Source organism: Cervus canadensis, chromosome 4 (assembly GCF_019320065.1).
Source record: "Cervus canadensis isolate Bull #8, Minnesota chromosome 4, ASM1932006v1, whole genome shotgun sequence".
Classification (NCBI taxonomy): domain Eukaryota; kingdom Metazoa; phylum Chordata; class Mammalia; order Artiodactyla; family Cervidae; genus Cervus; species Cervus canadensis.
In genome coordinates, this window is record NC_057389.1 from 61,827,055 (window position 1) to 61,853,835 (window position 26,781).

The 26,781-nt window shown below is 45.1% G+C and overlaps 1 protein-coding gene across 6 annotated transcripts in view; it reads left to right on the forward strand.

Annotated features, from left to right (window-relative positions):
* Positions 1–26,781, forward strand: part of LOC122439900 (core histone macro-H2A.1) — an 82,808-nt gene that overhangs the window by 20,714 nt on the left and 35,313 nt on the right. For all 6 annotated transcript variants that reach the window (XM_043465461.1, XM_043465462.1, XM_043465460.1 and 3 more), the window contains exons 3-4: positions 11,090–11,196; positions 11,641–11,838. In XM_043465461.1, coding sequence (XP_043321396.1) covers positions 11,090–11,196; positions 11,641–11,838 — 305 coding nt within the window. The remainder of the gene's footprint in view (positions 1–11,089; positions 11,197–11,640; positions 11,839–26,781) is intronic.

Here is a 26,781-nt window from a genome sequence, read left to right on the forward strand (position 1 = left end):
AATCCACCTGCAATGCAGGAGACCCGGTTCTATTCCTGGGTAGGGAAGATCCCTGGAGAAGGAATAGGCTACCCACTCCAGTATTCTTGGGCTTCCCTGGTGCCTCAGATGGTAAAGAACCCACCTGCAATGCAGGAGACCTGGGTTTGATCCCTGGGTTGGGAAGATCCCCTAGGGAAGGGAACGGCTACCCACTCCAGAATTCTGGCCTAGAGAATTCCATGGACAGAGGAGGCTGGCGGGCTACGGTCCATGGGGTCACAGAGAGTCAGACATGACTGAGCAACTAAGCACGCAGCACATTATTTTCTTTAATAAGTAATATATACCAGTGGTAAAAATCGTGTTCCCAAAAGACATACAGTGAGACATGCATTTCTTCCGCTACTCTTTTGCAAACCCAGTTCTCCTCCCAGGGGACAATCAGTGTTACCAGTTTCTTATATATGCTATTTATGTTTCTAAATATATTCCTCCCCCTTTTCATTTTAAAATAAATCTAGAAAATGTAATGCCAAAAAATAATAGGTGCATGTGAGATGCAGAGACTGACGTGTATATGTGTATCTGAGCCAAAATCTGAGGGTGTTTCATCTGCCTCTAACCTGCCCCAGCATCCCTGTTCCATCCCAACCTCGCGTCCTGACTTGAGACTGTGAAGGGCGGCCTGCCTGGACCCTGGGCCATCCAGGGGCTGCTGTCCCCTGGGATGACAGCTTTGTAGCTCACACTGCAGGCCATGGATCCTAAGTGTTTGTTCTAATCCATGAAACCAGGCCAGTGCCTCGGAGAGTGTCCCTGCACTTCCATCCTGCATCACCGTCTGAATGCTGCAGTACTTGTTCAGTGGTTTAGTAATTCATCTGTAATGACCTATTTGTGAAAGAGTTACCAAGCTCTGACCAGGTACAAGATTCTAAGCTGGGTGCTGGGGAGGGGTCCGAAGAATCACTGTTGATTTCAACAGATGTGTATTGACTGTATGACGGGCCAGACATTGCAGGGACATATTAGTGACCCCAGGGCTGCAACTGTGCCTTTCTCACCCCTCTCTCATCATTGTGTGCTCTGCTGCTCAGCACTTGGATTGTTGTTGAAGGGGAAGAAGACCAGTTAGGGGAAGGATGCATTTCTGGAGGGGAGGGGATGGTACTAATGGCAGATGCTACCAGGAAATTGGTAAGAATGAGAGCTGAACTAGACCCCTGGAGTTTTTAATGGTGGGTAATTAGGATTAACCTCAGGGCATCATGGCCCAGCCCAGCCTGAGGATAGGCCAGTGGCAGAGCAGCCGTTGGTGGCAAACAGGAAGGCACTGGGGGTATTTCAAGTGTTGATCTCTCACTCCTGCCAGAAAAGGATGTCTCAGCTGTACCTTGCATCGCAGAGGGAGCCAGGAGCTCTGGTTAAAGTAGCAGTATCCCAGGAGGGGTGCTCAAGGTATACATACCCCCGGGTCCCCCTGTGGATGAACATCAAGAATGGCTTTAAAGGAACTACTAACTTACTGAGAGGAGGAAGTGGGTAAGAATTCCACAAATATCTCTTCTCTCAGTATCTTCCCATTAAAATTATCAGCAACTAATAAAACGTATTTATAGCCCTCTTACTTTCTTTCCCTGTCTCAAGGCTTCTGTGTCTAGTCAATCCAGAATAAAATACCAGAGAGCAAAAAACCACTCCTCAGAGCTATAAATAAGTTCTAGCAAGAAGACAGATGCAAAGGGGTACTAACCACAGGCAGCCTCCCTCCACCTCCTGGCCTGTCTCTCCCCACCACCCCTCCAGTTCTGGTTTCCAGGATGATGACACACATTCTCCTCGGGTTTGCCAGGCTCAGCCAGCCTACAGCTCTGACCAGCCTCCACCTTGCCTCCTTCCCTCTCTCTCCCTTCATCTTCCACCCTACCTTCTTCCTTTTCAGACAAGTGCCCTCCATCTAGTGGCCAGAAAGCGTTATGTTGCCTGGCACTTGGAGAGGCCTGTGGGGTCTGCCGGGGGACCTGGTAGCGATGGCCTTGGTAGAAGACATTTATGTATGTCCTCCTCAGAGAAGGAGGCTCCATCTCTGCCAGAGCCCACATTTCTTGCCTGCAGAACTGTGAGAACCACGTGGAAATCCAGGGTCTCTGCAAAAGGTTAGCTTTCGGTTTCCCTTGCCGCCAGTGTCCTGACTGATGCTCCCTATGGTAATTGGTAACTGAGGTCGTCTTTGGTTAACAGCTCTCTGTTGGCTCTGTAAATCCGGATGTTGACCGCCAAGTCAGTGTCTGCTGTTCACTCAGAAAATGCCAGTCCTTAGCTCCAGTAGCATTGTTTTCTTTGCCCTTCCACCTCTGCCCCAGGCCCTGGCAGTCTCCCTCCCAGATTAAAATTGTGGCTTGTCAAAATATGAGTTTGGGGGCACAGAGGGCAGTGCTTTGAGTGCAGGCAAAGGCAGGGCCGTGTAGGTAATAAAACACCTGCCGTACGTGGAGCGTTTCCTGTGTGTCAGGCGTTGGCTAAGTGCTTTACATCGAGTAACTCACTGAATCCTCAAACCACCTATTTTGCTTAAGAGGAAATTGAGGCTCCGGGAGTTTGAAGTACTTCTCGAAGGTCACTGAGCACAGTAACTCATCTCTAGCAGAGCATTTCTGTATGCTCTCAATGGAGCTGAAATCTTATCTGTTAAAAGGAGAGCGCTGGATGCGGGACCACTTGGTCCACTTTGCCTCTCCTCTGGCTTCAGCGGACGTCTCCAGAAGATGGGATATGCCCAGTCCTCTACGCTGGCTCCTGTCCTCATAGCCCAGCTGGGGAGGCAGGCATGGATCCCCAAGAAGGGCAGGCCCTTTGCAATCTCACGAGTGCCAGAGGGCACGTGGTGTGGATGTGCCGAGCGGGAGACAACCCTGTGGCCTGGCCTCGGCAGAGAGGACAGGGGTCCCACATGATGAACCTGGAAGGACAGGAGGAAAGCTGAGGGCTTGTGGGAAAGAAGTGCATGAGCACAAGAGAGGTGATGGTCGTTGGAGTGACGAGTGCTGGGCTCTAGGGAAGGGGCAGTCTGATCAGTGTGGGAGGGGCTGCCTATAGTAGCAACAGGACACAGAGGTCCTCGGGGAGAAGCTTGCAGATGGCCAGAGGTGGTCTGATGGCTGCAGTGAGGAGAGCAAAGGGCAGTGCCCAGTCAGTGTGGGGTGGCTATAGTGCTTAGTATAGTGCTTATACTCTCATAGTACTTCTGAGAGCCAGAAGGTTTATTCCTCATGTCCCTTCATTGTCCTCTTAGTGAACGAGAGGTGGAATCCTAGGTGACAGAGCTTAGACAAGTCCTTAGACCAGTGGCCCTCGGCATTGGGAATCCATTTGGACAGATAGAGCTGGGGTAGGTCTATAAAAGGTGACCCCAGGCCCCTTCTAGGGGGCCTCCCCTACAATGACATCATTATATGGCTCTAAAAAGTCAGTTATGAAAGAACCTAAAAAGTCTTCATGTGCTCAGATTTTTTTTTTTTTTTTTTTAATCCCAGAAGCATGATTAAGCAGGCTGGGACAGATGTCAAGACAGGCACGCAGTTACCAAGGCCAGTGGGGTGGCATCTAGCATAGTCGCTTCTTCTCATTTATGCTGTTTTCAGTTTACTTTTTACATTTTGAAAAAATAAATTGCGCACAAGATAAGCTCAGTCAGCGCCCAAGCGGGTAGAGCAAAATGTCTCCCTCAGACCTGGTCGCCAACTCCATCCCAGGCAGCAAAGCTGTGCCATAGCTCCTAAATAGCGTGTGTAAGCCCGGGCGACAGGCATCGCCAGTGACGGGCATGCGCCTCCCCACAGGATGGCAGCCCACTGAAGCCCTAGTCTGCTCCTTGTTTCCACTTCAGAAGTCTGTCTCAGAAATGGCACCATGTCAGAGTTCTGTAAATGAGTTTCCTCTTTACATTACACTCCTCAAATCTTTTCATTTCAGCAGGCATCTCTGATTGTTCACCCCTTTCTGAGATAAATTAGGAACAAATGGCTATGATTTTCCATATCAAAACAAACATATATATTAACCATCTCCTTGTAAATGAATTTCAAGTCCTTGAAAGCAATGAGCCATGCGGAGAGGGCCCTGCCCGGCTGTTGGCCAGGCCCCCAGTTAGAGCAGGTTCCTCTGGCCTTCCCCAGCCACCTTGGCCTCCCGCCTTCCTCCTGGGGCCTCAACTTGTGCTGCCTCAGCAGCTGGCTCTGCTCCTGCCCCACCACGCCACCCCCTGCAGGGTCAAACAAAAGCCCCAGACCCCATCCCTAGGCAGAGGCTGCCTGTGGGGCCGCCCTGGGTGCTGCATAATATCAAGGCAAGTCTGGCAGCACCGAGGTTAAGCAGGTTCAAGTGCATTTTTCAAACATATGTAAACTGTTAAGTGTAACAGCAAAGGGTAAACTATCAGGGGAGGAAACACCAGGTTTTCCATATTGCGTCTCTCCTCCTCCTCTCAGCTCTCACGTACATCCCATCTATCCACCTAGCCAGACAGCCAGTTATATTGATAGAGGAAATCGAGGAAAAGAAAGAGTTTTCTTCGCCTAGAAATCAAGCCTGCTATACTCTATTAAGAGATAAAAGTGTGTGGTTGTGGTGTCAGTATTTGGAGTTTACTTTTACCAAGTGTTCTAGGCATGTGATTTGGTAACTCATTAATCCTCACAAGCCTAGAGGTAACCTTACCCCCCATTTATAGAATGGGAAACTGAGGCATGGGTGTTTCTTGGCAAATCTCACAGCTCAGGGCAGGAGCTGGGATTTGCACCCAGGTTGTCTGACAGCATGCCCCCGCTTAACCACGGTGCTCTGTGGGGCTGCAGCCACCATTGAAGATGGACCCAGGTGGTGAACTCACATAGACCTGCCAGTGATCTGGGGAAAGAAGAGGAAGACTTTCCTGAAAGGCAAGATATCAAGCACCAGACTGTGTTGGCGGGTTAGATGATGGTAATGGTAATGTCTGCCAAGAATCATAATCTTTTTTCTTGTTAATGTGTATAATGCAAAATTACTAATTATTTATTTTAAAATGTGTAAAAGAATTAGCTTAGTTTAGAAACTTGATACTAAGCTGCATTTCTTTGTTACTGGGAGACTTTGTGGGGAAGGTGGGATACTGGACCACATGCTGCTACCTGGACCCTGAGGAGGGGGGGTCTGTCATGTGGGCGTAACAGCAATGGCTGAGTTTGTGTGAGACTCAGAATATCTGCAGAAAAGTGATAGAATGGCTCATTGCTGCAAAATACCCTGTCTTCTGCCCAGAACATAACACCCCCAGTTACTGCTGTTGTTTTTATTTTTCCTGTGGAATCATTGGTTCCTTGGTGGCCCCTGGGACAAGCAGAGTGGAGAGCTCTGCTGAGGCCCACAGGCGAGGCCCTGGTGCTCCAGGCTGATGGCTCAGTGGGCTTCAGCTCCTGCCACTCATCACCCGAAAAGGTGGATTCTGGGCTGCCGAGGGAATTGGAGGAAACTGGTGCAGTCAGGATGCAGGAAACACTTAGCAGTCAGTCTCCGATTGGGGTTGATTGGGTTAAGGCCTTCCAGAATAGTGTAAAACAGCTCTGAACTCAATGAACTGCTGATGGCAGCCTGATGAATGGAAGGAAATACAATAAACAGATTCCTTGTCATGTTGTTGGCTTCGTAGCAAATATCTGTGTTCTCCCCGGGATTACGTGAACATTTGCTTTTCTTTGATTTCTGGTTGTTCTTTTCAATATTTCTTTTGTGAGAGGAGATGCTTCAAACAGTTCTGTAGGAGCCCCCGACTCTTTCCTTTGCGAGGGTTGTGTTTAGAGTTTGGCGCAGCCTCTATGCATCACCTGTTAGTTGTTAGGGGTCTAATTCTGCAAACCATGACTTCATCTCCCTGAAGGAAGATAGACACAATGCTTCAGTACAACAGATAGGGCTACATGCAAGACGATTGGAGAAGAAAAAAAAAGACACTAAGCCTTTGGTCTCTGGGTGAACTTGGGAAGTAGACCTGTCAGAGGCATTCACGTTCAGACAGCTGGGCTGTAGCTGAGAAGGCTGCCAAATAATGCTGTTACTCAAGGCTGTGGGGCTCTCATCAAGTGGCCCTAAAATGATCACGTTCCTCATGGCCAGGGAATGGTGGGCCCAGGGGTGCCTCTGCCTGCCTGCTGCTCGGAGGAGAGAATAAGGTCGCATCACTGGGCCAGGCTGCTGCATGTGATGGAGCCAGTGGCTCACCACTGGCCAGGAGTTGGAGCCAGAGATGCTCAGGTGTTTTACCAATTAGATCTTAAAAAAGATCTTAGGACAGAAAACTGGCACACGAATTGGCTAGTGTAACTCATCATTAGACCTGAGCCCCTTGCAGTGTCTGTCATTGGGGAACTTCGCCACACTGAGAGTCTTCTCAGAGGTGATGCCCCGGGCTCTGAGCCCCAAACCCGTCCCAGTGTTGGTCACTGGTGACAAAGTTGGACTGTCATTGGTCAGGAAGTCTTGGCTTTAAGGGGTGCAGACCCTGGTCAGGGGTCTGTTTCTTTTCCTGCTAACCACTCTTTGCTGATTTCTTACAGATTCCATTTGTTTCGGTTACAGTCTCTGCGCTGTGGCTCCTGAAACTCCCTCCGAAGCAGGATCCAAGCACAGAGCACTGCAAACTGTGGAGAAAAGAATTTTCATCTGTAAATGTGGTGCTTGTCTAGTTCTCTTTCTCAGAATCCCTTTCTCTGAAAATAGCCAGAGGCAAAACAAAATTTTAGAGACACACAAAACCATCTGAAATACAAGATTAATCAAGTGCAGGACACCCTCCCTGGTAGGAAGGCACAGGTTCCATTCAAGTCCAGGTAGAGCTGAAGCTGACTCCAGCCTGGCCCAGTAGGGGCCATCCCTGTGGGCAGTGGGTACAGTGACGGGAACCCAGACATAGTCCTGGTCTAGGGCTTTCACAAATGTGTCCTTGCTATCATTCGCAAAGCCGAGGATCACTTAACTAGGAAGGAAACTTAATCAGGAAATCTCCTTTAGTGGCGTGTGCCCTGCCCCAATTCCTGAGCACTCAGGGCCCTCTCTCCCGCCCTCCTGCAAACAGGCCCTGGAGAGCAGATGGGAGCTGATCCATCTTGTTGAGTTGCTGGCATTTTGCACCTCCCTTCCCCCCGCTGCAGCAGGCAGCCCTCTCTTAGCCAGGAAAGCCCTTTACGATTGCCGTTTCTAAAACTGGATTGAGGATGAAAGAGGGGAATGTATTACTGAATCCTTGGCAAGGGGCGAGTTTGTGCTCTGGGTTCCTGCTTCTTTCTGGTCTCTTGTCAACTGCCCCAGCCCTCTGCCTGCTGCAGTGCAGGGGTAGGGTGGAGCCGGGAACACACTTCTCATAAAAGGTGTGTCTCTGAGGTGCTCCATCTTGTGTGTCCCTTGAGGAAGGAGTTGCTATGGTAACTATCCATCTGGAAAACATGCAGGAGTAAACAGAAGATAAAGCTCTGGCTCAACCAGCCAAAATGTGAACCTCTGCCCTTCTTCGTTACCCCATTTGATGCTGCTCCCTCCCTTCTGACAGGGCTGAGGGTCCACTCTTTGAAGATAGGGAGTGGGAGGGTCAACTGTCTTGGTCTTCACAGATCAAAAGTGAGCTAGAGTTTTGCAAAAAGAAAGGGGTTTTCTGGCTCCTTGCTGAAAAGGCAGAGGAATGCACAGGAAGGACACTCCAGCCCAGCTGTCTCCAAGGTGCTCGATGCTCCTCGTCCCACTCCACAACCCACCCCCCGCCCCAGCCCCTCCATGTCCATCTCGTCACTCCCAGATGGATCCTGTCTGGCATCCCTGAGTCCAGGCTCAATTAGCAGTTGTTGTCACTGTTTAGTTGCTCAGTCGTGTCCAACTCTTTGCAACACTGTGGACTGTAACCCGCCACGCTCCTCTGTTCATGGATTTCCCAGGCAAGAATACTGGAGTGGGTTGCAGTTTCCTTCTCCAGGGGATCGTCCCAACCCAGGGATTGAACCCACGTCTCTGGCATTGCAGGTGGATTCTTTACCACCGAGCTACCAGGGAAGCCTTGAATTGGCAGTCAGTGAGCACAATCCTTGAAATTTTGCAAGTGGAGAGACTTGGGCCATTGGAGATTTCCACCATAATGTGAGAGTGTAGGGGTGTATGGGGGTGTGAAATTAGTGGAAGTTCAGGGGATTTCCTGGAGAATTGATCTTATTTCTCAACTGTGGGTGCTACTTAATGGTAAGTGCACTGCTTCCCTTGCTTGTGTTCTGTACTGCCTGTCCCTCACCCAGATACTGGAACACATTGGGAGTTCTGGTGACCCTTCCCCACCCTCCAGGTCTTTGCACTTCATTGTTACCACCTTCCCCACAGGAAAAAAGCTAAAGTAGTGATGCCAAAAATAAAATGACCACATCCCTCTTCCCCCTACCCTCACCAACGGCCACTGTGCCTTCTCTTGGGGAGAGCCTGCATCAGTACTCTGGGCAGGAAGAGGAAACAGGCCACCTCCACTTTCCCGAGAAACCGTAATTTCAAACGATCTTCTTACCACAGGGATGGGCTTAGGGCACTACTGTGGGTTTCTGTCTCTTTCTCTGTCTTTTTTAATGAGGGCCTTAGCACATTATGGGGACAAAGTTGTAATCCCCTAGCCTCCTTCTGTATATTCCTGCTGTAGATAGTGATGGCCCCATGTTTCCTGTGGCCTCAAAGTGGAGAAAGGCTGGGGAGGTGAGGGGGTGGTAGAGATCAGGAAGCCAGCCAAGTGGGCTACAGCCTAGTGGTGCCAGCAGCCCCTCTCCAGCCTTCCTGCCACATGGGCTGGCTGTGGCTGGCTCTCCTTCCTGTGCCCTGACTCTCAGGGTCTGGGCTCCTGCTTGGCTTCCTCCAGGCGGTGAGTTGGACAATAGTGTTGCAGTTATACTGCCTCCTCCATGAACGGGGCAGAGTGGAGGCCAAGCTGGGCTCATTTCTGCAGCTGGACATCAGGTCACTCAGGCATCCCAAACACTCTTGCTTGGCCATGATAGGGTCATCTCCTCTGGGCTTCAGCACACGCAGCCAACCATCAGTTACAGAGAAGCTTCAGTGAAATTGACAGGGGATCCTGGTCCTCGGACTGTTTGGGGAACAGTCCTGTTGGAGCTAACGTATGAGGGTGGGAGATGTACTGATTATATCCCCTTCCTCCCTGGGCCTCACTCTAGTGACCTGCATGTGTGCCTTTCAAGCACATGCACATAAGGATCCCTGTGATCTGGGAGCATCAAGCGGGCAGAGCTTCAGGTGCCTCTGGTGTCCACTTATCATCATCAGATTATTGAATTCCTGCCTTGGATTGAGGGGAACCCTCCTGATCCAGCTATAGGTAGCCAAGCAGCTGTTCAGTTTGACACACAGACTCATTTTTGCATTGGTTTCGGTTGTAACAATGGTTTAACATTGTAAACCACATAGGTTTAGTCACTAAGTTGTGTCAGACTCTTGTGACCCCATGGACTATAGCCCATTAGGCTCCTCTGTCCATGGGATTCTCCAGGCAAGAATACCAGTGTGGGTTGCTGTTTCCTTCTCCAGGGTAAACCATGTAATATTGTAAATTTTAAATACGTGATTTTAATGTAGCTAAATTTTTTTCCTGCAGTTATTTTATAATGATGCCAAGTTTTAACTTTGCTGGATAAGTCTAGTGTTTACAACATAACTTTGAATATTATAAATCCTTTAGTACTAGGAAGAGGCCAGACTTGAGTTGAGCCCAGAAGGGTGGGCTAGATGGATGTTGCAGGCAGGGCTGTGGTGTGGACAGAATTGCAGAAGTGGGGATGTAAGATACATTTGGGGATAGTCTGCATTTCTCATTAAGAAAATGAGACAAAAGTAATGAGGTTGACAGTTAACAAAGAGAACTAGGCCACCAAGGAGGGAAAAAAATCTCTTACTGAAGGGCATTTCCTCATTTCTCCCATCTTTGGTGCTTTTGGAGACCTGTCGTCTTGTCTGCTGAGACCTTGTCCCAAAAGACTGGTCAGCAATCTCTAACTTAGCACCACCTATAGATCAGGCTCATCTCCTTCTGGGTTCTTAATTATTTTGTGGAAAATGTCAAATATACAGAATATTGAGAGAGGAACTCTTGATGTCTTACTCTCTCACGTCACAGTTGGATTTAACAACTGTTAACATTTCACCACATTTGTTTTCCTCTGTAGACTTTTTTTCAGAATTATTTGAGTAAATTGCAGACACCAGGGCCCTTCACCCCTAAATACTTTAGCATGTATCTCCTAAGGACAAGATGCTCCCTTCAGAGTGGTAATACTGTTACCACACCCAAGAAAATCAGTAATTCCTTTGTGTCTACTATCCAGCCTACATTCAAATCTCCTCAATTGTCTCCAGAATGACTTTGTAACTTTTTTTGCAATCAGGATCCCATTGAGTATTGACACTTTGTATCTGGCTGTTGTGTCTGTGTAGCCTCTTTTAATCTACTACATCCCACCTCTTTTCTTTTATGTTTTTATGGTGTTGACTTTGTAAAGGGTGCAGTCATATCCTTCTAGTTTTGAATCTGAGTGTGCAGGCATTCAACATTGATTCTGTTAACAGAAATGTACTGAGTAACATGCCACCTCCCCCTGACTTCACAGAAACCCCTGCATGACTCCTAGCTCAGGGGCCCCACTGCTGGCCCCATGGGGTTGATGCTGATGATATCCGGCATGCTGACTGCGAGCAGCCTTGTTCTGGGAAGAGAATTCACATCTGAGCTCTACCACTTACTCCTCACTGAGGGCCTTTAGCTGGTTGTCCTTTCTCCTCTCTAAACCTCAGTTTTGCACATCCACAACAAAGGGGTTGGACCAGGGGTCTCCCTTATCCCCCTCAGCTTTGCCTCTCAACACCTTTGTGACTTGCCACCAAGTGTTTCCAGGCAGACCGCCTGCAGCTTCATGGCTCAGGGTAGGGTTGGGACACTGCTGCCTGCTCCCCTTCCCGACACCAAGAACGGGATTCGGGAGGGTGCACACAGCTCTCTGATGCTATAATGTGACCACATGCCCTTCCTCTCCTCTCCCCAAAGCGGAGATTCTGGAGCTGGCTGGCAACGCGGCAAGAGACAACAAGAAGGGCAGGGTCACGCCCCGGCACATCCTGCTGGCTGTGGCCAACGATGAAGAGCTGAATCAGGTATGGGGCTCTCCTCTGCCTCCCCCACCCAGACACCCCAGCAGGCAGTCTTGCGGCCGAAGAGCTGTATATCCGGAGGGAGGGTGGTGTTTGGCTGGCTGTCGAGGGTGTGGACTGCTTGTGACTATTAGCCACTCCCCTGCCCTACCCCCACCGCCCATGGCAATTTGTCCCCAAGACTTTATTGGTTGGGGGTGGGGAGAATGAAGAAAGATATTTGACTCTCCTGGAAGAAAGATGGTTTGGAAACTCCACCCAAGTGAAGGAGTCTGAAGGCCTGCTCCCTGTGTAGTGAGCCAGGGTCCTGTTAGCATCCTTGTAGATGCCATAGAGGAGAGAGTTCTGCCAACCAAGAGCAGGAGCATGGGTGGGGAGGATTGACTTCTTGAAGGTCATGGAAGGGGTGGTCTGGCTCACCATCTGCTCATTTGGTTTTCCTGCAAGCTGCTAAAAGGAGTCACCATAGCCAGTGGGGGTGTGTTACCAAACATCCATCCAGAGTTGCTAGCGAAGAAACGAGGATCCAAAGGGAAGTTGGAAGCCATCATCACGCCACCCCCAGCCAAAAAGGCCAAGTCTCCGTCCCAGAAGAAGCCCGTGTCTAAGAAAACAGGGGGCAAGAAAGGGGCCCGGAAATCCAAGGTGAGTTTGTGATTTGGCAGCAATGTGTGAGGTGTGGGTCCAGGCAGGTGCAGGTGGGTGGGGTCACAAGGGTGCCCCCTCCTGGTGAGGGCTCATGCCCCTCTTGGGGTGGGGGCCTATGGAAGCAAATGGAGCTGACAACAGCTAGTCCAGCTCAAGTGGACAGAGTCTGGATGCAGGTGGGAAACTAGATTTCCCTAGGCAGAGGTGATGTGGGGAGGTGCTGGGGCAGATAGCCCCAGGCTGGAAGGGACGGTGCCTGCCCTTCGAGGAGCTGTGCATGCCTCTGTGAGTGCAGGAGCTTCCCTGTGGGAGCAGCTGTCAAGTCCTGCCCAGAGGTGCCTGCTGCAGTGCTTACCGTTGATATGCTCAGAACTGGCGTCATGTTGCCATGGCTTCGTGTCCTCTTCCAAGCCTGTTGTAGCAGGAATGGTTCAGTTAGCTCTTTGAAATGATTGCCTTGTTAAGGAGGAAAATGGATGCGTTGTCTGGGCGCCTCCTGCCAGACCCGGTTTGAACTGAGACTAGGCCATCGGTGCTGATCTTGTGGGGAGTGAAACCTTCTCGTGAGTGTGACCTAATGTCTTATGGAGTAGGGCGGGCCAACTGATCCCAAGCCAGGATCTGGCTTGTCCTCCCTCGGGAGGTCCACGCATATAACTGGTTGTACTCACCTGTCTGAGACTCCAGGGGAACTGGGACACATGTTCTCTGTTCTCCTTGCTGGGCCCTGCCTCTCAGCTGTTGTCACAGACTCCAGTACCAGCAAGCTAGGACCAGTGCTGCTCTGTGTTTAGTAAAATGGAATCTGAAGGCTGCCCTGCCCTGTGCTGTCCTCTCAGGAGTCATCCTTCCGGCCCCCAGCCAGACTAAGAGGAGATTCTTTGTGGCAGAAGGTGGCTTTCCTATTTTGTAAGTCATATCCCCTTGGAAATGCCGTGAGGGGTCTAATGCAGTGTCAGTGTCAGGACATTTTTACCAGAGCCCTCACTGGAGTGAGATGGTGAGACACCTTCCCTGGACAGGTCCAGGAGTCCTGACCCAGAGCCACACACCAGCCCACCCTCCCAGCATGTCCCCTCCTCCAAGCTCGTCCAAAGATCAGGCAGGCCTTCACCAAATGTAGGGGGCACCTTCTGAGACCTCTAACCTCCCACCCACACTGTTCGTGGACTCTTTAGTTAAGGTATTAAGAGGCTATATTTTTTGTTCACCCTTCTGTATGTAGACAATCACTTCCCTCATTCCCTCAGTTCAGTCACTCATTTGTGTCTGACTCTTTGCAACCCTATGGACTGCAGAATGCCAGGCTTCCCTGTCCATCACCAACTCCTGGAGCTTGCTCAAACTCATGTCCCTTGAGTCAGTGATGCCATCTCATCATCTGCCATCCCCTTCTGCCTTCAGTCTTCAAACACTTCCCTGAAAACTACAAAATCTAAATTCTTCTTGCCCACAGAGCCTCCTAACCCCACCCCACCCCACCCCACCCACCAGGCTCAGAATCACTCCCACCTCTTTGAGAGAGAAACCTAATACTGGAGAGTGTCCTGTAAGTTATTTCCAGACACTGCACTCCACCTAGCTCACAAGTCCTGGAGGAGGCTTGGGGCAGGCTCGGGGCAGGCAGGGGATTTCACAGAATGCTGTTACTCATTCCTGCTAACTATAAAATTAGCAGATTGAACTGTTTCTTTTTTCCCTTACAACACTTGGATTTGTGGGGAGGGGCAGGACAGGGCAAGCGAGGAAAGTGCCTGTGCATCCCTCTTTAAATGTTAAAAAAGAAAACAGAGATGCCAAGTCTATCATCTCTTGATTGTGGGCCTCAGGAAGCTGGCTGCCCACAGAGCAGGGGCCAGTAGGGGCAGAACTGCATCCCTCCACATAGCCTTCCTGCACCGTGGCCAGAGTGTGGCCTTGCTCACGCCGGCCGCTGCTTCTTGATGTTTGAGCACCTCTTCAACCCTAGTGTGTCTGGCAATCCTGGGTTGAACCTCACTCCCTATCACCCCCAGTCTTCTGCCATAGTTTTTGCCCCATGACTTTATGAACTTTCACAACTTACCAAACATTAGGAATGCTTTTTCTTTCTTTTTGGACTCGAAATACAGAGGGCATGTGTGTGTGATGTCTTTAGCTTCTAGTAGCTATATTTGGAACTCGGTGTTTCTAATAACCATATGCCAATAATCACTTGAACACTCAACTTCTCCCTTGATTACAAAAGCAGGAAGTCTGTTATGGTGGTCTGTTTTTCTTCTACACAATAAAACACATTGTCTGCTTACTGTACCAGTATTTGGCTAACATTAAACCCTGGGGGAAGCTGAAATTGGAACCGTGAACAGCTAATTTTCAAAACATTTGTTTAATGTAAATTGTGGTGTCAGCTCCCAGAAACAGCAGAGAACCCTGCATCTCCAGGTTTAAGTGGAATGTTCTGAAAATAACCTTTCCAGAGACATGCAGAAAAAGCCTTAGTAACATGCTAAAGCAGTTGTAGTGAAAGGGAGTTGGTATTTTTCAAGTGTCAACACTTGAATTACAAATCATAATTTTTCCCCCAATTCTATGTAATTGGAAGGTTTTGAAAGTCTCCAGTTGTGACAGCTGAGTCAGCTATAGTGGAAACTGTTAGAGAAGGCGACACAACCCACCGGGCGCTGGGCGTCCGGGGTCCTTGCAAGTGCCTTGGGGTTTCTCCTTCTAATTGGGTGGCCTCCGGCGACTCTGTGCCTCAGTTTACCCCCACCTCTGTGAAACAATGGGTTCCATTACAGCCCTACAGTTTAGTGACTTTAATTAATATTTGTGTGGGTAGTGTGTGTGAGTTTAGACGGTATGAAAGAGTATGTGGTAATAAAATCTCACTCTCCCCACAGTACTCCCACTTCTCCCCAGAGCAGAGTTTTCATGCACCCTTTGAGAAAGTCTAAGCACATGAAAGCATACGGATATATAAAGTCTTCCCCATCCTACTAGCTTTAAATATATATATACATACACACAAATATATATATATACACACATACATCTATACATATATATATATATTTATATGAATCTTATTCCCCAATGATTTGGCAGTGTGGCTTCAGTGGTTACTGGTGCCAGCTTTGTATTCCAGTTCTGATAGTTCCTGAGGCTGTGTGACTTTGGAAAGTTTATTTCTGTAGCATCTCAGTTTCCTCATCTGTAAACTGGAGGTATGTCGCAGGGTGGTTGGGAAGCTTAAAAGGGAATCCATGTGGAGTGCATGCAGCAGTGTCTGGCACACGTCAGCTGTTGCTCTTACTCCCTTGGCAGTTCTTGTTCATCTTGGCGTGTGAGCTGCTTTAGTATCTCATGGTGTGACCCCAGTTACTGATACTGTAGACAGAACCAGTGTACCCAGTTCTCTGGATTGTTCCTTGTGTCCATTCTGAGAAACCGTGCCATAGTGGCCATCACTGTGCCTGGGTCTCTGTGTGCAAGTGCATGTGTAGGAGAAAGTCCTCCAGGTGGACTTGCTGAAGGAGACAGTGTATTTTTAACCTTGATGGCCGTTACTCACATATACAGCGTATTATCCCATTAAGAAAGTGTGAAAGTGGCCTTATTGTTCTCACGTTTGACACTTGAGTTGTTGAAGGAAGACGCATAACGTGCGACCGTGTTTTCTCGTCAGCGCGTGCCTGTTCCTCCTCTCGGTGGTGAGGGTACAGCGCCTCGGCGCTCGGTGAGGGAGGCAGAGTCACTACAGAAGCAGGGTGGGGGGGCGAGTGGTTCTCTGACCCTGGTAAGGTGGAGTGACGGGAGGGCAGCGTCGCCTTACTTAGGTGGTCAGGGGAGGCTTCTCTGGTTAGGCAACACTTGCAGGAGGAGGTGTCTAGGCATTCCCGTGACAGAGAAGAGAGCTCCTGCACAGGATGGGAGCACACCAGACTCCTCCCAGAGAGAAGGGGACAGGCCTTCATGTGGGGTCCCCAGCACATCATAGAAACTTGGGGACCTTTCTCAAAATAAAAGACCAAAGAGTCAAAGGAAACTATTTATGCCTAAATCTTCTAGGTTGAGCCTCCTTGTCAGAAGACTCACCAAGATTCACAGGATAATCTTTAGGGCATCGCCAAGAAGATAATTTTTGCCAAAAATTCTGATAAAAAGTTATCTCACCTCAGATTTTTCAAATATATATCCATGCTACCGCCTCAACTGAACTCCACCCTCATGTGTGAATCACTCTCCTTGATCAAGAAAATACACTTGCTCCTTTTTGCCTGGCGAAAAGCCCAAGATGATTTTGGGAGAGTGCCTCTTTCTTTTTTGAGAAATATTTTAAACTGCAAATGAGGGATGAATGTTCTGGTAAGGGATGCCAAAGAAAGGGATGGGTTCTTTTGAGAAGCTGCCATCCTTGCAAAATTTTGCTGACTTTTTAATGAAATTTCCAGAGATTCAAACATCAGAGCAGATGAGACTTGGCCGAGGTAATCTTGGGTTGATAATTTCACACAAGTCTTTTGGGCCTACTCACATCTACAGATTCTTAAGTACACCTCCTGCTGACTCTGACCTTACAGGTTTTTCTGCTGCTGAAAACAAAATTGGGTGTATGCACAATACATGGAGCATTTGGATTTGTAAAACAATATGAATTTCCAAACTGTCAATCATTGTGGAGATTGACAAAGTATTGCTTGCTCTCTTTTGTCCCCCTTGGGCCAGGATATGAAAAGAACTTGCCACATACTATCACCATTTCCTGTAAGAAAGGGCATCTTAATACCAAAAAGTGAGAAAGAGACATAATCTCAGACTGCAGACCTTGGGAAAACTTACGGCACACTTACTATGACTGGAATGTAGTGACGTCTCCTGAGGCAGCTGTGCAGACCTGAAGCACCCTTGAAGCATGGGCTGCAAACCTTGCAAGGAAGAGGCAGGTGTTGGTTTCCAGGTGGATAGACTGTGAGAACTGGGAAGGAATGGCCTATCTTGCACACTGTTTGCCTCTTTTTTGGCCTTGGCCACTCCTTTAGTCAGTTCTTCTGCCTTTACTGATGAGGAAGGCAAGTCTTAGGGAAGGTGAACTGTTTACTTAAGGCTTCTCAGCCAGTAGACCAGGACTCAAATGCAGGACTTGAAGGTTCAAACATAGTGTCACTTGTGTGTCCTGTGACTGTGGACCTCTTCTCCAGGCAGAATCCCCCAGGCCTGATGGTGGAGGGCTGCAAAGCTGCGCACTGCAGGGTGAGTGGGGCAACAGCTTAAAAAAATTGTTTAATACCACATTCTGGCCTCTCGTTAAATTTGTGTGTACATTCATGATCTATATTCTTTTTATAATTTCTACCTCTTAACTTCTACAGCATTCTTTTTCTTGTATTGAATTACCATTGACATAAAGCACTGATACATGTAAGGTATACAGCATGCTTTGACTTACATATATCGTAAAATGCTTACTATAATTTTGTTGCTCAGTTGTGTCTGACTCTTTGTGACCCTGTGGACTGCAGCACGCCAGGCTTCCCTGTCCTGCACCATCTCCTGGAGTTTACTTAAACTCGTGTCCCTTGCACTGGTAATGCCATCCAACCCCCTCATCTTCTGTCGTCCCCTCTCCTCCTGCCTTTAATCTTTCCCAGCATCAGGGTCTTTTCCAATGAGTTGGCACTTCCCATCAGGTGGCCAAAGTATTGGAGCTTCAGTTTTCAGCATCAGTCCTTTCCGTGAATATTCAGCATTGATTTCCTATAAGATTGACTGGTTTGATCTCCTTGCAGTCAGTCCAAGGGACTCTCAAGGGTCTTCTCCAACACCGCAGTTCAAAAGCATCAATTCTTCAGTGCTCAGCCTTCTTTTTGTTCCAACTCTCACATCCGTACATGACTATTGGAACAATCATAGCTTTGTCTGTACAGACCTTTGTCAGCAAAGTAATGTCTCTGCTTTTAATACGCTGTCTAGGTTTGTCATAACTTTTCTTCCAAGGAGCAAATATCTTTTAAATTCATGGCTGCAGTCACCATCTGCAGTGATTTTGGAGCCCCCCAAAATAAAGTCTGTCACTGTTTCCATTGTTTCCCCATCTCTTTGCCATGAAATGATGGGACTGGATGTCATGATCTTAGTTTTTTGAATGTTGAGTTTTAAGCCAGCTTTTTTACTCTCCTCTTTCACTTTCATCAAGAGGCTCTTTAGTTCTCTTCGCTTTCTGCCATAAGGGTGGTGTCATCTGCATATCTGAGGTTATTGATATCTTTCCCGACAATCTTGATCCCAGCTTGTGCTTCATCCAGCCTGGCATTTTGCATGATGTACTCTGTATGTAAGTTAAATAAGCAGGGTGACAATATACAGCCTTGACATACTCCTTTCCCAATTTAGAACCAATCTGTTGTTCCATGTCCAGTTCTGTTGCTTCTGGACCTGCATACAGGTTTCACAGGAAGCACATTAGGTGGTCTTGTATTTCTGTCTCTTTAAGAATTTTCCACAGTTAGTTGTGATCCACACAGTCAAAGGGTTCAGCATAGTCAACAAAACAGAAGTAGATGTTTTCCTGGAATTCTTTGCTTTTTCTGTGATCCATTGGATGTTGGCAATTTGGTCTCTGGTTCCTCTGCCTTTTTCTACATCCAGCTTGTATATCTGGAAGTTCTCGGTTCACGTATTGTTGAAGCCTAGCTTGAAGGATTTTGAGCATCACCTTGCTGGCATGTGAGATGAGTGCAATTATGTGCTCTTGAAAATTCCTTGGCATTGCCCTTTTTTGGGATTGGAATGAAAACTGACCTTTTTCAGTCCTGTGGACACTGCTGAGTTTTCCCAATTTTCTGGCATATTGAGTGCAGCACTTTCACAGCATCATTTTTTAGGATTTGAAATAGCTCAACTGGAATTCCATCACCTCCACTAGCTTTGTTTGTAGTGATGCTTCCTAAGGCCCACTTGACTTCATGCTCCAAGATGTCTGACTCTAGGTGAGTGATCACACCATTGTGTGTGCAGATCATGAAGATCTTTTCTGTATAGTTCTTCTGTGTATTCCTGCCACCTCTTCTAAATATCTTATGCTTCGGTTGGGTCCATACCATTTCTGTCCTTTATTGTGCCCATCTTTGCATGAAATGTTCCCTTGGTATCTCTAATTTTCTTGAAGCGATCGCTAGTCTTTCCTATTCTATTGTTTTCCTCTATTTCTTTGTACTGTTCACTTAAGAATGCTTTCTTATTTCCCCTTGCTATTCTTTGGGACTCTGCATTCAGGTGGGTATCTCTTTCCTTTTCTCCTTTGCCTTTCACTTTTCTCAGCTATTTGTATAGTTAGTATTCATCGTCTCATATACAAAAGAAATGTTTTTTCTCCTTGTGATAACTCTTAGGACCTGCTCTCAACAAATTTCCTGTGTCTCATACAGCAATGTTGACCATAGTCCTCATGTTGGATATTACATTCCTAGTACTTATCTGATAACTGGAAGTTTGTACCTTTTGACCACTTTCCTCTAATCCCTCCTCCGCTAATCCTCTGCCCCTAGTAACAGATCTGATCTTTTTTTCCTGTGAGGTTGGTTTTCCTGTTACTGTTTTTTAAGATTCCACATATAAGAGAGATTATACGGTATATATGGCATTTTAATTTCTCTGACTTATTTTACTTAGCAGTGCTGTCAAGGTCCATCCATTTTGTCATGAATGGCAGAATTTCCTTCATTTTTATGACTGATTAATACTCCTTTTTGTTTATATAGGGGTGTGTGTGTGTGTGTGTCATACTTTTTATCCATTCTTCCATGGATGGCCATTCTGGTTGTTTCCATATTTCTATATCTTGGCTATTACACATAATGCTGCAATGAACATGGAGTGCATATATCCTATTGCAGGCAGATTCTTTACCAGCTGAGCCACCAGGGAAGCCCAAGAATACTGGAGTGGATAGCCTATCTTCTCTAGTGGATCTTCCTGACCCAGCAATCGAACCCAGTTCTGCATTGCAGGCGGATTCTTTACCAGCTGAGCTACCAGGGAAGCCCTTATATCCCTTTGAGTTAGTGTTTTTGTTTCCTTCGGATGAATACTCAGAAGTGGAATTGCTGAATCATGTGGTAGTTCTATTTTTAATTTTTTGAGGAACCTCCACAATGTTTTCCATCGTGGCCACTCCAATTTATGTTCCTATCAACAGTGTACCAGGGTTCCCATTTCTCTACATCCTCACCAACACTTATTTCCTGTCATTATGATAATAGCCACTCTTAACAGGTGTGAGGTGCTATATCATTATGGTTTTGATTTGCATTTTCCCTCATGACTAGTGATGTTGAGCACCTTTTCATGTACTGGTTGGCCATTTGTGTGTCTTTGGAAAAGTGCTCTTGCGTTTTTAGTTCTTGAGTTGTTGGAGTTTTTATATAGGTCCATAGATTGCCTTTTCATTTTGTCGATTGTTTCTTCTGTTGTGTAGAAACTTTGTAGTTTAATATAGACCTACTTATTTATTTTTGCTTTTGTTGCCTCTTCTGGCATCAACTCCAAAATCATTGCCAATACAAATACCAAAGTGCTTACTGTCTATTTTCCTCATGGAGTTTTATGGTTTCAACTCTTACGTTCAAGTTTTTAGTCTATAGTGAGTTAATTTTTGTGTATAGTGTAAGATAGTGGTGCAGTTTTATTCTTTTCCATTGCTTGTTGAATTTTCCCAACAGTATTTATTGAAGACACTGTCCTTTCTTCATTGTATATTCTTGGCTCCTTTGTTGTGAATTAGTTGACCATATATGCCTGTGTTTGTTTCTGGGCTTGTTATTCTGTTCCATTGTCTGATTTTGTGCCAGTACCATACTGTTTTCATTACTACAGCTTTCCTATGTAGTTTGAAATGAGAGGACATGATGCCTCCAGATTTGTTGTTCTTTTTCAAGACTGCTTTGGATAGTTGAGGGTCTTTCACAGTTCCATACAGATTTTAAGATTGTTCTATTTCTTTTTAAAATGCCATTGGAATCTTTTTCACATGTTACTGTTTTCTTTTTTTTTAATTGAAGTATTATTGATTTATAATGTTAATTTCTCCTGTAAAGCACAGTGATTCGGTTACACACACACACACATGTATATATACATTCTTATAAAATTATTTAATAGCACATTTTTATCTTTTAAATCTTATATTGAAGCATATTTGATTTACATTGTTGTATCAGTTTCAGGTGTACAGTGAAGTCATTTTTGTTATACACATACCTATTCTTTTATTTTTTTTAATTGGGGTATAGTTGCTCTACAATTTTGTGTTCGTTTTTCTGTACAACAAAGTGAACAAGCTGTGTATACATATATCCCTTTCCTCTTGGACCTCCATCTCTCCCCCACACCTCATCTGTCTAGGTCACCACAGAGCACTGAGCTGAGTTCCCTGCTTGGTCATTCTGACTGATGTGAAGTGATAGCTCATTGTGGTTTTGATCTGCATTTCTGTAATAATTGGTTATGTTGAGCATCTTTTCATGTGCCTTTTGACCATCTGTATGGGCTTCCTAGTGGCTCAGTGGTTAAAAAAAAAGCTTTGCCTACAATGCAGGAGTTTGCCTGCCAAGCAGGAAACATGGGTTCAGTCTCTGGGTCAGGAAGATCACGTGGAAAAGGAAATGGCAACCTACTTCAGTATTCTTGCCTGGGAAATCCTGTGGACAGAGGAGCCTGGCAGACTACAGTCCGTGGGGTCACAGAAGAGTTGGATATGACTCAATGACTAAACGACAATAGTTGGCTTCTTTGGAGAAATGTCTGTTTAGGTCTTCTGCCCATTTTTTGATTGGGTTGTTTTTTTGTTATTGAGCTTCATGAGCTGTTTGTATATTTTGGAGATTAATCTTTTGTCAATTGCTTCATTTCCAAATATTTTCTTCCATTCTGAAGTTGTCTTTTTGTCTCATTTATGGTTATCTTTGTGCAAAAAGCTTTTACATTTAATTAGGCCCCATTTGTTTAGTTTTGTTTTTATTTTCCTTAGGAGGTGGGTAAAAAAAATATCTGCTGTGATTTATGTGAAAGAGTCTTCTGCAGATGTTTTCCTCTAATAGTTTTATAGTGCCAGGTCTCATATTTAGGTCTTTAATTCATTTGGAGTTTATTTTTGTGTATGGTATTTCTGTTGTTGTTCAGTCTCTCAGTCATGTCCGACTCTTTGTGACCCCATGGACTTCCTGCCGCACACCAGGCTTCCTTTTCCTTCATCATATCCCAGAGTTTGTTGAAACTCAAGTCTGTTGAGTTGATGATGCAATCCAACTGTCTCGTCTTCCATCGTCCCCTTCTCATGCCCTCAGTCTTTCCCAGCATGAGGGTCTTTTCCAGTGAGTTGGCTCTTTGCATCAGGTAGCCAAAGTACTGGAGCTTCAGCTTCAGCATCAGTCTTTCCAATGAATAGTCGGGGCTGATTTCCTTTAGGATTGACTGGTTTGTTTTATTTGCTGTCCAAGGGACTCTCAAGGGTCTTCTCCAGCACCACAATTTGAAAGCATCAATTCTTTGACATTCAGTGTGGTGTTAGAGAATGTTCTCATTTCATTCTTTTACATATAGCTGTCCAGTTTTCCCAGCACTGCTTATTGAAGAGACTGTCTTTTCTCCATTGTATATTCTTGCCTCCTTTGTCAGAGATTAAGTGTGTGGCTTTATCTCTGAGCTTTCTAGTCTGTTCCATTGGTCTATATTTCTGTTTTTGTGCCAGCACCACAGTCTTGATGACTTAGCTTTGTACTATAGTCAGAAGTGAAGGAGCCTGATTTCCTCCAGCTCCATTTTTCTTTCTTAAGCTTGCTTTGGCTATTTGAGATCTTTTCTGTTTCCATACAAATTATAAAATTTTTTGCTCTAATTCTGTGAAAAATGCCGTTGGTGATTTGATAGGGATTGTGTTGAACATGTAGATTGCTTTGGGTAGTATAGTCATTTTTGCAATATTGATTCTTCCAATCCAAGAACATGGACTATCTCACTATCCGTTTGGGTCATCTTTAATTTCTTTCATCAGTGTCTTATAGTTTTCTGAGTACAAGTTTTTACCTCCTTTGGTATGTTTATTCCTAGGTATTTTATTCTTTTTGTTGCAATGATAAATGGGATTGTTTCCTTAATTTCTCTTTATGATCTTATATTGTTAGTGTATAAGAACGCAACATTTCTATGCATTGATTTTGTATTCCGCAACTTTACCAAATTCATTGATTAGCTGTAGTAGTTTCCTGGTGGCATCTTTAGGATTTTCTATGTATACTGTCATGTCATTGGCAAACAGTGACAGTTTTACTTCTTTTTCAATTTGAATTCCTCTTATTTCTTTTTCTTCTCTGATTGCTGTGGCTAGGGCTTCCAAAACTGTGTTGAGTAATAGTGGTGAGAGTGGACACCTTTGCCTTGTTCCTGGTCTTAGAGGAAATGGTTTCAGTTTTTCACAAATGAAATGATGTTTGCTGTGAACTTGTTGTGTATGGCCTGTATTATGTTGAAGTAGGTTCCCTCTATGCCCGCTTTCTGGAGTTTTTTTTTTTTTTTTTAAGTCATAAATGTGTGTTGAATTTTGTCAAAAGCTTTTTCAGCACCTGTTGAGATCGTATGGTTTTTATTCTTCAGTTTGTTAATGTAGTATGTCACAGTGATTGATTTGCAGATATTGACAAATCCTTGCATCTCTGGGATAAATTCCACCTAATCATGGCATATGATCCTTTTGATGTATTGTTGGGTTGGTTTGCTAGTATTTTGTTGAGGGTTTTTACATCTATATTCATCAGTGATATTGGCCTGTAATTTTCTTTTCCTGTGATACCTTTGTCTGGTTTTGGTATCAGGGTGATGGCAGCCTTGTAAAGTGAGTTTGGGAGTGTTGCTTCCTCTGCAGTTTTTTGGAAGAATTTGAGAAGGATGGGTGTTAATTTTCCTGTAAATTTTTAATAAAATTCACCTGTGAAGCCATGTGGTCCTGGACTTGTGTCAGGAGTTTTTAAATCACAGTTTCAATTTCAGTACTTGTGATTGGTCTATTCATATTTTCTATTTCTTCCTGGTTCAGTCTTGGGAGATTGTACCTTTCTAAGAATTGTCCATTTCTTCTAGATTGTTTGTTTTCACTGGCATATAGTTGCTTGTAATAGTCTCTTATGATTTTTTATATTTCCGTAGTGTTTGTTGTAACTTCTTTTTCATTTCTAATTTTATTGATTTGAGTCTTCTCCCTTTTTTTCTTGATGAGTCTGGCTAAAGTTTGGGATTTGATAATATTGCAAAAGCACCTCTCCTACCATCTTGTTGTGGCTTCTTCTTTTCTTTGAAAATATCTTTTTTCTTTGGTAGGTTCTAGTATTTTTTGTCAATGTTTGCTCAGCAGTTAGTTGTGATTTTTTTTTTAAATAAAAAATTTTAACAGCAATAACATTTTGTATTGGGGTTTAGCTGATTAACAATGTTCTGGCAGTTTCAGGTGAACAGTGAAGGGACTCAGCCATACATATACATGTATCCATTCTCCCCCAAACTCCCTTCCCATTCAGGCTGGCACATAACATTGAGCAGAGTTCCATGTGCTATACAGTAGGTCTTTGTTGGTTATCCATTTTAAATATAGCAGCATGTACATGACCATCCCAAAGTCCCTATCCTTTGCACCTGGCAACCATAAGTTCATTTTCGAAGTCTGTGAGTCTCTTTTCTGTTTTGCAAGTAAGTTCATTTGTATCATTTCTTTTTAGATTCCACAAGTAAGGGATGTCATATGATATTTCTCCTCTGTCTGACTTACTTCACTCCATATGACACTCTAGGTCCATCCATATTGCTGCAGATGGCATTATTTCATTGTTTTTAATAGCTGAGTAATATTCCACTGTATGTGTGTACCACATCTTCTTTATCTATTTCTCTGTCAGTGGACATTTAGGTTGCTTCCATGTCTTGGCTATTGTAAACCATGCTGCAATGAACATTGGGATGCATTTATCTTTTCGGGCCATGTTTTTCTCTGGATATATGCCCTGGAGTGGGATTATGGTCATATGGTAGCTCTATTTTTCGTTTTTTAAGGGACCTCCATACTGTTCTCCATAGCAGCTATACCAATTTACATTGCCACCAACAATGCAGAGAAGGGTTCCCTCCTCTCCATACCCTTTGCAACATTTGTTGTTTGTGGATTTTATGATGATAGCCATTCTGACAGGTGTGAGGTGATATCTCCTTGTAGCTTTGATTTGCATTTCTCTAATAACACAGTATTGAACCTCTTTTCATGTGCTTATTGGCCATTTGTATGTATTCTTAGGAGAAATGTCTATTCAGGTCTTCTGCCCATTTTTTGGTGCCATTAAGCTTCATAAGCTGTTTGTAAATTTTGGAGATTAATCCCTTATCAGTCACATCCTTTGCAAATATTTTTCCCTAATCTATGGGTTGTCTGTTTATTTTCTTTGCTATGCAAAAGCTTTTGAGTTTAAGTAGGTCCTGTTTGTTTATTTTTGGTTTTATTTCCATTATTCTGGGAGATGGATCAAGAAAGATGTTGCTGTGATTTATGTCAGAGGGTGTTTTGCCTGTGTGTTCCTCTAGGTATTTTATACTGTCTGGTTGGACCTTTAGGTCTTTAATTCATTTTGAGCTTATTTTTATGTATGGAGTTAAGGAATGCTCTAATTTCTTTACATGTGGCTCTCCAGTTTTCCCAGCACCGTTTGTTGAGGAGACTTTCTTTCCAGCATTGTGTAGTCTTGCCTCCATTGTCATAGGTTAATTGACCACAGGTGCATGGGCTTATTTCTGAGTTTTCTGTCCTGTTCCATTGATCTGTATTTCTATTTTTGTGCCAGTTCCATACTGTTTTGATGGCTATGAGTTTGTAGTATAGTCTGAAGTTAGGGAGCCTGATTCCTATGGCCCCATTTTTCTTTTTCAAGATTGTTCTGGCTATTCAGGGTCTTTTGTGTCCCCATACAAATTTTGAGGGTTTTTTGGTTCTAGTTCTGTGGAAAATGCCATTGGTAATGTGATAGGGATTGCATTGAATCTGTAGATTGCCTTGGGTAGTATAGTCATTTTGATAGTATGGATTCTTCCAGTGCACAGACATGGTATATCTTTGCATCTGTTTATGTTTTCTTCAGGTTCTTTCATCAGCATCTTAGTTTTTGAAATAAAGGTCTTTTGTCTCCTTAGGTATGTTTATTCCTAGGTATTTTGTTTTTTTTTGATGCAATGGTAAATGGAATTGCTTCTTGAATTTCTCTTTATGATCTTTCATTGTTAGTGTATAGGAATGCAACAATTTCTGTGTATTAATTTTGTAACTTCCAACTTTACCACATTCATTGGTGAGTTCTAGTCATGTTCTGGTAGCATCTCTAGGGTCTTCTTTGTATAGTATTGTGTCATCTGCAAACAGTGACAGTTTAACTTCTTTCCCAATTTGGACTCCCTTTACTTCTTTTTCTTCTCTGATCGCTATAGCGTGGACTTCCAAAACTGTTGGAAACAGTGGTGACAGTGAAGATCCTTGTCTTGTTGCTGGTGTTAAGAGGACATGCTTTCAGCTTGCAGCACTGAGTATGACACTCTCTCTGGGTTTGTCGTTTGTCATGTGTGCTATGCTTGGTTGCTCAGTTGTGTCCTGACTCTCTACAGCCCCATGGACCATAGCCTGCCAGGCTCCTCTGTCTGTGGGAATTCTTCAGGTAGCTGGCCTTTGTTATGTTGAGGTATGTACGCTCCATGCCCACTTTTCTGGAGAGTTTCTTTTTATAATAAACGGGTGCTGATTTTTGTCAAAATGTTTTTTCTGTGTCTTTGAAATGATCATATGGGTTTGTTCCAATTTGTTGATATGGTGTATCCCATTGATTGATTTGTGGATGTTGAAAATCCTTGCATCCTTGGATTGAATCCCACTTGATCATAGTG